The 12,202-nt window shown below is 41.3% G+C and overlaps 1 protein-coding gene and 1 long non-coding RNA gene across 2 annotated transcripts in view; one reads left to right on the plus strand and one right to left on the minus strand.

Annotated features, from left to right (window-relative positions):
• Positions 1 to 12,202, minus strand: part of LOC307120648 — a 224,442-nt gene that overhangs the window by 101,498 nt on the left and 110,742 nt on the right. The gene's annotated exons all lie outside the window — the stretch shown is intronic.
• LOC307120214 (GTPase IMAP family member 7-like) lies at positions 3,546 to 9,673 on the plus strand. Its single transcript, XM_079807099.1, has 3 exons — positions 3,546 to 3,791; positions 7,439 to 7,479; positions 7,657 to 9,673. The coding sequence occupies exons 2-3, from the start codon at positions 7,467 to 7,469 to the stop codon at positions 8,763 to 8,765; spliced, it is 1,122 nt and encodes a 373-aa protein (XP_079663225.1). The 5' UTR covers positions 3,546 to 3,791; positions 7,439 to 7,466; the 3' UTR covers positions 8,766 to 9,673.

A 12,202-nucleotide genomic window follows, 5' to 3' on the forward strand; every position in this document is an offset into this window, starting at 1 on the left:
GGACAGCCTCGGCCGTCTACTAGCTCCTCGCACCGGCAGGTGCAGAAAGAGAGCGTTGCTTCTCGCGCTCCTCCTGAGGGAGCCTGGCAAAAGAGGCGGCGCTCTCGTGGTAAGCCTTCCGAGCCTAAGGTCGATCTGAGGACCGTCCTTCAGGCAAAGAAGGCTGCCACCAAGCGGTCCTAGCTGCGGCTGGACCGCTGAGAGCTGTCCCCCCCGGGGCGGAGCGACTGAGGTCGTTTTCCCCCTGGAGCTCTCGGGAGATCAGTGCTGTGTTCCCGCCGTCACAGACGCTTCGGGCCTCACTGATTTCCCGCACACGCGTGCTGTCTTCGTTGCCTCCGGCAGGACTTGCGACTGGACAGCAAACGTGTGCACCCACCGAAAATCGTTCTTGACTTCTCCCTGCCGGTCAGCCGCTTCAGGGGGTCAGGAACAAGTCTCGGCTCCCTTAGTAGATCTTGGCACATGGTTATGCCTTCCGAGTGTGTCTACATGGGTCCTGCAGACTGTAGAGCTGGGTTACAGACTTCAGTTCGGTTCTCCTCCCCCAAAGTTCAACGGGGTGGTCCGGACTGTGGTCGGCCCAGAGCAGGTTCGGGTTATGGAACAAGAAGTACAAGCCCTGTTAGCCAAGGAGGCCATAGAACGGGTTCCTTTGGCAGACAGGGACTCCGGGTTCTACAGCCGGTACTTCATAGTTCCCAAGAAGGATGGTGGGTGGCGTCCGATAATAGATCTCAGGCTCCTGAATCGGTCTCTGAGGAGATTCAGGTTCAGGATGCTCACAATTCCAGCCATCGTGAGTCAGATCCAGTCCGAGGACTGGTTCGTCACGATAGATCTAAAGGACGCATACTTCCATATTTCCATCCTTCCAACCCACAAGAAGTTCCTGAGGTTCGCTTTCGGGGGCGAAGCGTACCAATATCGGGTTCTTCCCTTCGGCCTGGCACTCTCCCCTCGCACCTTCACCAAGTGTATGGATGCAGCACTGGCTCCGCTGAGACTCCAGGGCATCCGTATACTAAATTACATCGACGACTGGCTCATTCTGGCCAGGTCGTGCGAGATGGCGGTTCGGCATCGAGATGTCGTTCTGGCCCATATAAGGTGCTTGGGGCTGAGACTCAACACGAAGAAGAGCGTGTTGACGCCCTCCCAGCGGACTATGTTCCTGGGGGTTGTATGGTACTCCACGTCGATGCGGGCACAAATGTCCCCCGCGCGCGTGGAGTCCATACTGGCGATGGTCTCCAGAGTGAAGCCAGGCCGCAGCCTCACTGTGAAGCAGTTTCAGAGACTGCTGGGGCTCATGGCAGCAGCGTCCAACGTGATACCTTTTGGCCTGCTGCACATGAGACCCCTACAGTGGTGGCTGAGGGCCAAGGGGTTTTCCCCACGGGGAAATCCGTTTCGTATGATCAGGGTATATGATATATATATATATAAATATATGGTATACCCTCGTCATATGGCGGAAACCTTGGTTCCTGTCCCAAGGACCAGTGCTGGGAGCATCATGTTGCCGGAGAGCCGTTTCAACAGATGCTTCCCTCACTGGCTGGGGCGCGTTCATGGAAGGCCGCTTTGCGAGAGGTCTGTGGGAGACCCGGCATTCTTCATGGCACATCAACTCTGAGGAGCTTTTACCCAGACCTCCGCGGCCACCATGTCCTGATACGCTCGTACAACACCTCGGTTGTCGCGTATCTCAATCACCAGGGGGGTTTGAGGTCGCGCCCTCTGTGCAGACTGGCGCATCAAATCCTCCTGTGGTCCCAGGGGAAGTTATCGTCTCTCAGGGCGATGTACATTCCCGGGGACCAAAATCAGGGTGCAGACATCCTGTCGAGGCAGGGGCTGAGGCCCGGGGAGTGGCGACTCCACCCAGAGGTGGTGGAGGCCATGTGCGAGAGATTCGGCCCAGTGGAAGTGGACCTGTTCGCGTCTCGAGAGACGTCCCACTGTCCACTGTGGTTTTCTCTCAGGCATCCAGCTCCGTTAGGGCTGGACGCCATGATGCAGACGTGGCCGAGGCTACGTCTGTACGCATTTCCCCTGATCGCTCTGCTCCCGGGAGTTCTGGAGCGGGTCCGCCGGGAGGGCATCAGCCTGCTCTTAGTAGCACCCCGGTGGCCCACTCGAGTATGGTTCTCGGACATCCTAGCTCTGCTAGACGGCTCTCCGTGGTGGATCCCTCTGAGGAGGGATCTGCTCTCTCAGGCAGGGGGCACAATATTTCAACCCCGGCCAGAGTTATGGAGCCTCTGGGTCTGGCCCCTGAGGAGGCTCGGTACCTAGAGGCGGGCCTGTCAGCAGAGGTGGTCGAGACCTTACTCAGCTCTAGGGCTCCTTCTACCAGGAGACTGTTCAGCCTCAAGTGGAACGTATTTTCCACTTGGTGTAGAGAGCGTGAGGTGGATCCAGTTAACTGCCCAGTGGCTTCAGTGCTGGAGTTCCTCCAAGATCGCTTCTCCTCTGGTCTTACCCCGTCCACCCTGAAGGTGTACGTGGCTGCCCTTGGGGCTTTCCACACACCTCTAGGTGATGGACCCTTGGGGAAGCACCACCTGGTTGTACAGTTCCTCCGTGGGGCGCGGAGGATGAGGCCTGCGGCTCGCTCCAGAGTCCCAGCCTGGGACCTGGCGGTGGTTCTTGAAGGGCTGGCTGAGGCCCCCTTCGAGCCACTGGAGCTGGCTGAGCCGAAGAACCTGACCCTGAAGGTGGCCTTTCTCCTCGCCATTACCTCTCTGAGGAGAGTGGGACACACCTTCATAAGATTTTACAGTCTGCACCTCCCGGTGACGCCTGGTGCTCGAGTTCTTGCGTCTTAAGTGTGCCTTAAGTGTGATTTCGGTGTGGCCTAGTGGGTATTAACGTTCCCAGAGTGTTGTCACTCGACGACGCAGTGCGAGTTCCCTCGAAGGGGAACGTCTCGGGTTATGACTATAACCCTTGTTCCCCGAGAAGGGAACGAGACACTGCGTCTCGTCGCCACACCTATCACGGCTAGAGCGCTTGCTTCATCGCAAAAGAGCTAGTGTGTGTTTGCATCAGCTTCCTTTTTGTATCTTCCGGGTATGCTGTCATCTACTACGTCACGACGCACCACCAATCAGATTGGCTTGATTTCATTCATACTTCAGATGCGTAACGCTGTGGGCGTTCCCAGAGTGTTGTCACTCGACGACGCAGTGTCTCGTTCCCTTCTCGGGGAACAAGGGTTATAGTCATAACCCGAGACGGTTTCCAGCTATTGAAACCCTAGCCAAATAATGGCTGCATACATGGGCTATAGCTTTCCAATGAACACTGGAGATGAATTATGAATGGCATGACAGTGTTCTTCCCTAAATCTTGACCAATGAAATGCAATTATAGAGATTTATAAATATATTTTATTAGAAAGCCATTTGAGCTCAAACTCTATGTAGAAATGAATAAATATGAGTTAAAGTATAAGTTTCTTTGTTTCTGTTGTGGTTTAAGCTCTTGCAGAAGAGGTGTGTCTTCAGATGTTTCCTGCATTTTGTGAGGGTTTCAGCAGATCAGGTGGAGGTTGAGAACTTAATGCACCAGGGCGTCAATTACTGTCATTGTTTTACTTACAAGACTGACTAAAGGTCGTGTTTGTTCATTATAAATCTATGAAGTCTTCCTTGAAGAATTATTCTCAAAGTTTCATGCGAATAGGCTTACTTATTTAAGAAGAAAGCAAAAGCTTGGTGTGACCATCCATCAACATCCTCTCCACTTTACCTTTTTTGAAGAAAAAAGGGAGGTAAAACTATGTAAGTACTCTGCATTTTACACACTTTACAGATATTAACATGGTTGCTGTGTAAATTGTTATCAGGAGTGACTATAGTTTATGGTGTACAGACATCTGTGGATATAATGCTGGAATAAGATGCATTTTAGATTCCTATAAGTTTAGTCTCAGCTAAAAAGTCTTGCATTTGTAGTAGGAGGAAAACAAATATTTTATTTAAATATGGGGAAAGAAAAAAAACTCTAAACTTGGTTAAGATATATCTGTAAAACAAAAAAAAAAGAAAAGAAAAAAAGGCAAAAAAGCAAACTACAGCAACAGGTTTTACTTTTTACTATGCAAAAAAATGCATAGAAAAATAAAAAGCTTACAGAATATTTTTTTCCATTCAGAATTTCTTGACATGACAGCCTGGCCAGAAATTATGTACTCACAATTTCCAAGCACAATTGTGCAATATGCTTAGAAAATATTTAACAAATGTTCAAAAATATTTGAATAAAGGGTGAAGATGTCCGTTTTTCTAGACAGGACATCACTTTTGACATAATAATAAAATCATACTACGCCTACCATATCATATATCATGTATCAAAGCCCCTTTCCATTACAAAATGTATTTTATCTCAATTTTGTGCAGCCCTAATTTAATAAATAAACTAAATTTATGGATTTTAAACATTTGTACATATACAAATATGAACACAGTATGGCATGCCGTTCAGGAAATTATTGTATTTACAATATGAAGTTTGAGTATATGGAATGAAACTTGAATATATAGAATGAAAGTGTGAATATATGGAATGAAAGTGCAACTTTTACAGAACTTAATGAATAAAGCTAGCTAGTTATATCCTTGTTATCAGAGCAATAGCCTTCTGAATTCCATGACTTTAAAAATGACATTCCCTAAAAATGTCCAATACTTTGTTGAACTAGAAAACTTTTTTTCAACAGCTGGTCATACTCCAATTAACACAGACAGTTTTGAGTCTACATCCTGTCATCTTGAGGATCATATTTGCATTATTGTTATTGCTTACGAGTAATCATGTTCATCAAAAATGTACCTGAAAGCATTGTGCATCATTATCGAAGGAATTAATCTCTTAGGGAGATGTTGGCTGAAATAGCACTCCAGGTAGAATCTGATATACAAGTATATGGTGTGCAAATTTGGAGTGCTCATTCTGCATCACTTGTAGATAGGGGCTTCTCTGGGTGGTCCCTGTGAGGTGGAAGGCATGATTCTTTCTGTATAAATGTTTGCCTGATAAGCAGAACTTCCAGGCCTGTGAGGTTCATGCCATTCAGTCTTCCGCGATTAAATAGTGAATGATTTTTCTTCATCAGTAGAATGGTACTGAAGATGGTTACCTGTACTTTGTCCCGTACATGCATTACTGTAGCTCATCATTACTTGAGATTGCTGCTTCATTCCATATAGTTTCTTTCTATTCAGACTTTAATTCCATATATTCAGACTTTCATTCCATATATTCAGACTTTCATTCCATATATTCAACTTTCATTCCATATATTTATGTTTCATTCCATATATTCAGACTTTCATTCCATATATTCAGACTTTCATTCCATATATTCAAGTTTCATTCCATATATTCAACTTTCATTCCATATATTCAACTTTCATTCCATATATTCAACTTTCATTCCATATATTCAGACTTTCATTCCATATATTCAGACTTAAACATCCCACTTGTGATATAAAGTAATTTTGGAGAAAAAACATGGTTTCAATCTTTATTGTATTTTGATTGTGTGCTAAGCTAACATGCTAGCTAGCCAATGCACCTGCCACCTGGGCAAATACGTTATTTTTATTAATAATTTTGAATAGACTGAAATGAAAAACCAACTGAAATGTTTCTATTGTCAACAACGGCATTTGAGGCACTTTAGAAGGTGAAGTGAGAAGATCATAAATGAGGTTTAAATAGAACAGTTTGAATAGAGAGTCGTCAGTGATTACAATGAAGACAAAATAATTAAGATTATAAGAGCCATAACCAGGCCAGAGAGGTGTGAAAGTGTTCTGGGGAGACTGAAACTGAATGGGCAGTTTGCACCTCAAAACAATAGAGACAATAAACTGAATGGTAGCTCAGAAGAGATGGCAATAAACATCAGTTAACATTTTAGAGAAATCTCAAAATAAATCATATGACATGATCTTGAAAAAGATGTTTTAGACTTATCTTCAGATTTGAAATATAACATGGTCAGACATGTGGCTTCAGCTGTAGTGCACTTCTAGATTGCTAAAAGGCCAACTTCAATTTTATTTTCATAAAGATATTTCATACAAATATATTTCTAATAACTTTACAAAACTTTGAAGCTTATTATAGCTATTTTTGATTATGAAAATAATTATATGTCTGCTTTCAAATGACGCCATACTTATGATTTTAGTGCAAACAGTTTTAGTCTGATTATGCCATTTCTTAGGATTTTTTCAAAAGCGGGGGTGCAGGCTAACAGGTTAATTCTGGTGGATAACAGTCACTTCAATTAAGCTCATCCAACACGAGCGGTTCGAGCCGTAGCCGTACATAGTGCACAGCACTGATCACGTGTCGAGAAGACGAGCGCTTGCATTGAGCGTGTGTTACGAGTGTGTGTTACATGTTAATACAGACTCGCGGAGGATTCGTTGCGCAGCAGAAGCGTAGACTTATATTTGAAAATGCGTGTTCAGCACCACCAGTACTAGTCCCTGGGAATCCTATTCCCAGAGTACACATGATTGTGAAATTCAAAGTGAAAGTAAATGCGAGCGCACATTCAAACGCGATTTCAATATGTTACCGCTGAGGCAAGCGAATATCTCCCAATATATAAGATATCTCGTTGTAACCATCTCTTAGCTCTGTATCATGCTTGAAGAAAAATGTGGTCTCTATTTGCACTTTGAATATTGAGTACTTTGATTATGGTATTATGGTTATTGTTTGCACACAATTTATCTATGATCAGTTTGTGGGAAGGAGTTCAGTTAGGAGGTCAAAAGAAGCTCATGTGCAGTTCTAAGGTCTGAAGAGACGCTCATACAGGAGAGAAGTCAGAAAGTGGAGTTTTTGGCAAAACCTTTACAGTGCTTGAGTATTATTGTATTTTACTGCATATGATAATTCATACGCAGAAAGTAGAACTGAAATGACATCCATTACAAGATGATGAGTTAAAACATTTCAAATGCACCTACAAACAATTTTTCTAGTCATGTATTTCATCATTGAGGATATCTCATGGAAACCAATCTCGTATCTTGTCTCGTCTCGTGAGATAAGTGTCTCGTCACACCCCTAATATATTCAGACTTTCATTCCATTTACTCAAACTAAATATTATAAATACAATAATTTCCTAAATGGCATGCTATCCTTCAGTTATGTCACTAAAAAGATGATTTGGATAGTTACAAGATAGCAGGTCTCCTCTTTCACACCTATACCATTACAAATAAGAATGACTTATGGCATTTGAATAGCAGACAGATGTCCATCTGCTTTGGTTTATGTGCTGTGTGTGTGATGTACAGTCATTGAAACAATAATTTGGTGGTTGGAGAAACAAAATGACTTAACAAAATGATTAACGTCAAGACTAACCTGACTATCATTTACTTGTATACAGAGACTGATATCATCAGCAGACAAGGATCATGGGATGTATCTGTAAGTTATATTTGTTGCACAATGTCACATTTATATTATTATTTTACTTTAGGAACTGAAGAAAAACCTATAATCTTATAACCATATAACTCTTGTTTGTTTCAAAACCAGCATCAGGATCTTAAAAATAAAGACTCTCATTAAGATATTTTATGCTACATATTTTATGTCCAACAGCCAGCGTCCCAGTGCCACAGAGAAAGGTCGTCCTTCTTGGGAAAACAGGAGATGGCAAAAGCAGTGCCGGGAATACAATTTTGGGAGAATATGTATTCACCACTAAAGCTTCGGCTTCAAGTGCAGGTGTTGAATATCAAAAAACAGAGAGGAAGGTTCATGGAAGAAAGATCACAGTTGTTGACACACCTGGAGACTTTGACACAGATCGTGATGATGAAGCCCTGAAATCTGAGATGATCAAATGTCTGGTTGATTGCGCTCCAGGTGTCGATGCCTTTGTCATTGTCCTGAAGGTCGGAAGATACACAGGGCATGAAAACGAGGTGGTACAAAAACTCCTGAACACATTCAGTGAGGAACACATCGTGAAACACACAGTGATCTTATTCACTCATGGTGAACAACTAGAAGGAAAGACCATTGAAGAATTTATGGAGGACTGTTCACAACTACAGGAGCTTGTCAATAAATGTGGAGGGCGCTGTCACGTCATCGACAACAAATACTGGAATAAATGTAAACGAGGATATAAGAGCAACAGAGTTCAGGTGAAAAAACTGCTGAAGACCATCGACGAGATGGTGAAAGAAAACGGCTGCTTCACCAATGAGCTGCTCCAGACTGTGGAGAAAGAAATTCAAGAGGAGGTGAAGAATATAACCGAAGACAATTTGCATCCAGAAGAGCAACGAGAACAAGCAAAGAAAATTGTTCATGACAAGTATCTGGTGAAGTTTGCAGGAGCAACCACAGGGGCAGTGCTTGGTGCTCTTTTCGGCATAGCTTTTGCTGTGGCTTTAGTTCTGAATATTTTAAAATCATTCGTAACGCTAAAGACAGCGTTTACAGAAGCAGGTGTAGGAGCAGCAGGGACAGCAGCAGCAGGAGTTGGGGCAGATATGATGGCTGCAGGTGTGCTTGGAGTTGCAGGTTTAGCAGGAGCTGTTGTTGGAGGAGTCAATGCATGGGGCGCAACAGAAGAAGCTAAATCTGTGTGTGACGCGATAACAAAAGCAGCAGAGGCTACCCGGGAGAATGGATTATATTTGTTTCAGAAGGCAGAAGAAATGTGTGGGCTTAATAACAAAATGGCAAACTTACATTGAGTAAAAAGACATTTAATTCCTGCTTAGTTAATATCACGCATTTATGTCATACTCTTCATAATTTTTTTAATGTCAATGCCAACATGGTGACATTTTCATATGTAACTGTAATGTATAAGGTTGCAGATGCATATTTTACATTTATCATTGTACACCTGCCTATTTAATCATAATTTACATACTTAATGCAACTTTGTAAATTACGCTTTTCATTTTATTTAAATTTGACCCTTCTAATTGATTTTGGTCCGTTTTGACCAAGCCTGCCGCACTTGTGTTAAAAACTGAAGCTAAAATATCTCGATCGTCTCCAGGTGGTTGGTCTCAGTATTCGAATGGATGCTTTTCCCAAAAATGGTTTCTGTCATTTTAGTCAGTTTTTATCATGCTGATTTGATTTCAAGTGTTCGTTTTTTAAAATAAGTTTAGTTTTAATTAGTTATTTGATGCTATAAAAATGGGAGGTGTGACGTCATGATAGACAGTTTCTCTGAGTTAAGTTGTCACTGAGGCTCCAACTGGCTTTTTTTCGGGAGGAGATTGAAACTTTAGCTTTAATTTCTACATTTCCATGTTTATTTCACACAGACATAATTAATTGTTCTGCATCTTTGAGAGTGTGGACGGGCTTTTGATATCACGCCTCTACTTCCTGCTCTCTACTGCGCAGACTTGGTCCCAAATCTGCGCAAGATGTCCACGCCATATTCGGACCTCTGGTGTCTTCACTTTACTTCAGCTGAAGGCAGTGAAGACACATCGTCCATATTTACGGTCTATGGTTTTGACGCAGAAGAGGAAGCCTACATACATGGGGAACAAAATCCATGAAACTTCAGATATGTGTTAAGACTGTCAAAATACACAACATTTTTAAAAATGTATATATATTTAGGTTTTTTTCAGATAAAAAAAAAATTATATAATATATATATATATATATATATATATATATATATATATATATATATATATATATATATATATATATATATATATATATATATATATATATATATATATAAAACCAAACTAAAATGTTATACCTTTTGTGTTTGGGTCCATTTTGAACTGAAAGTGGACTGACATAATGCTGAAAAGTACGGAGCCCCTAAAGCTACATGGTGGTGGAAAATATATGGGTATTGAAAAAAATACTTTCAATAATCAATACTTTCAAGTTCTTACGCACAAGTTTTGCGTTCCTCTGAGAAACTTTGCATTTGCTTGCAAAAAACTCAAAAGTTTTGAGAGCAAACACAAAGTGTTTCGGGAAACACAAACACATTTAACATCTTTTTTACTCCCATCTCTTTTTTTTCATCAACATGTCCCTTTAGGGAACGACTTAATTATTCATAGTTAACCAGCTAATAATTGTCTTTGAATATATCAGCTTCTGCAGAATGTTAGTGATGTGTCATGCATGAACGATTTGTTCATTTTGAACGAATCTTTAATATGACCCGGGACTACCGAGTTGTCTCAGAGAGTGATTCGTTCATTTTGTGTTGACCGCGCATGCGCATTACGCTGAATCTGTACTGGAAAGAACAAAAATGATTAGTTAATCTTTCGAGTCTCGAGTCTCGAGTTTGGGTTTGAGTCTTTCGTTCTTCCTGTCAGTCCCATAGAGTCTATGCTGTCAGTAACGGAAACAGAAAAGATTCGTTCTTTCGAGTTCGGGTTTGAGTCTTTCGTTCTTCCTGTCAGTCCCATAGAGTCTATGCTGTCAGTAGCGGAAACAGAAAAGATTAATTCTTACGAGTCTTTCGGGTTTGACGTTTGAGTCATTCGTTCTTTTGCCACGTGACTTGTCAATGTATTGAACACTAGTTCACAACCTTTTTACTAACAAGCACATAGTTATTTTTTATTTTATTTTTATTTTTTTATATATAATTCTCAGTTAATATCAGACATATCGTCTAACATCACAAATTCAAGTCAATTAGACTATTACTCGTTTTGAATCATATAGCACAAACACACACACATATATATATATATATATATATATATATATATATATATATATATATATATATATATATATATATATATATATATATATATATATATATATATTATAATATCATTCCAACAATCACTAAAGACCAACCACAAACACATTATATATTTGGTAATATTTCAGTCCCCCAGATGTTTTAAAGTGGGGGTTCACCAAAATGAAATGTTAAAAGCTTTTCACTGTACTTTGATATGTCAATTATAATGAATACAAATAATAATTTGTATCATAAAAAATGTCTTATTTCTACTGTACACTATTTTGGCATGTCCCTGAGGCACTTCAACTGAATGTGTACCTACTTAGACAATATTTAACAAAATGTGCACAGTGTTTATAATTTTTTGCAATATTGTATTTATTTATTTGCAGGGCAACCGATTAATCACATTCAAAATAAAAGTTTATGTTTGCATAATATATGTGTGTGTACTGTGCATAATTATAATAATTATATATATGTGTATATATGCATGTATATATGTATATATATGTATATATGTATATATATATGTATATAATATTCCATAGCGACTTATGTTTAAGTAGCTTTGTCCCTTATTGCAGGGACAATCCCCCTGGAGCAACATGGAGTGCCTTGCTCAAGGACACACTGGTGACCGCTGGGATCGAACCAGCAACCTTCTGCATATCAGTTTCATGGTTTAACCCACTGGACCACCATCTCACACATACTAATACTGCGTTTGACCCCCTTTCGCCTTCAGAACTGCTTTAATTCTACGTGGCATTGATTCAACAAGGTGCTGAAAGCATTCTTTAGAAATGTTGGCCCATATTGATAGGATAGCATCTTGCAGTTGATGGAGATTTGTGGGATGCACATCCAGGGCACGAAGCTCCCGTTCCACCGTTCCACCACATCCCAAAGATGCTCTATTGGGTTGAGATCTGGTGACTGTGGGGGCCATTTTAGTACATTGAACTCATTGGCCCTCATTTATCAATCTTGCGTAGAAACGGGCGTATATATTGGTGTAAGATTATGCTTACACTCCTCTCACCGCCTGATTTATGAAGCTGTGCGCACCTCTGAAATCCAGGCGTATGCAAAACCTGCCCTTGATAAATGCCGCGGCTGAAAACGATCGTCATTAGAATAACACGCCCCTATATATTCAAGTCTCTGCCTCCCCCACGCCCTCATTTTACGCCATGGACACTCGAAAGACGGCAAAGAAGCGAAACTTCTCTGACGTGGAGATCGAGACCATCACCAGGGAAGTGGAAAAAAAACGAAATTGTTTTATTTGGGAGTTTAAAGAGTGGGATTAAAGGCGCCCACAAAAAGCTGTACGGTGGAAATCCAGTTTAAACAGCTGTTTGGATGAGAAATTACCTATCACAATTCATTATTTTACAGCACGTGTTTTGAAATAATATG

The sequence above is a fragment of the Gobio gobio genome, assembly GCF_949357685.1.
Source record: "Gobio gobio genome assembly, chromosome: 2".
Classification (NCBI taxonomy): Eukaryota; Metazoa; Chordata; class Actinopteri; order Cypriniformes; family Gobionidae; genus Gobio; species Gobio gobio.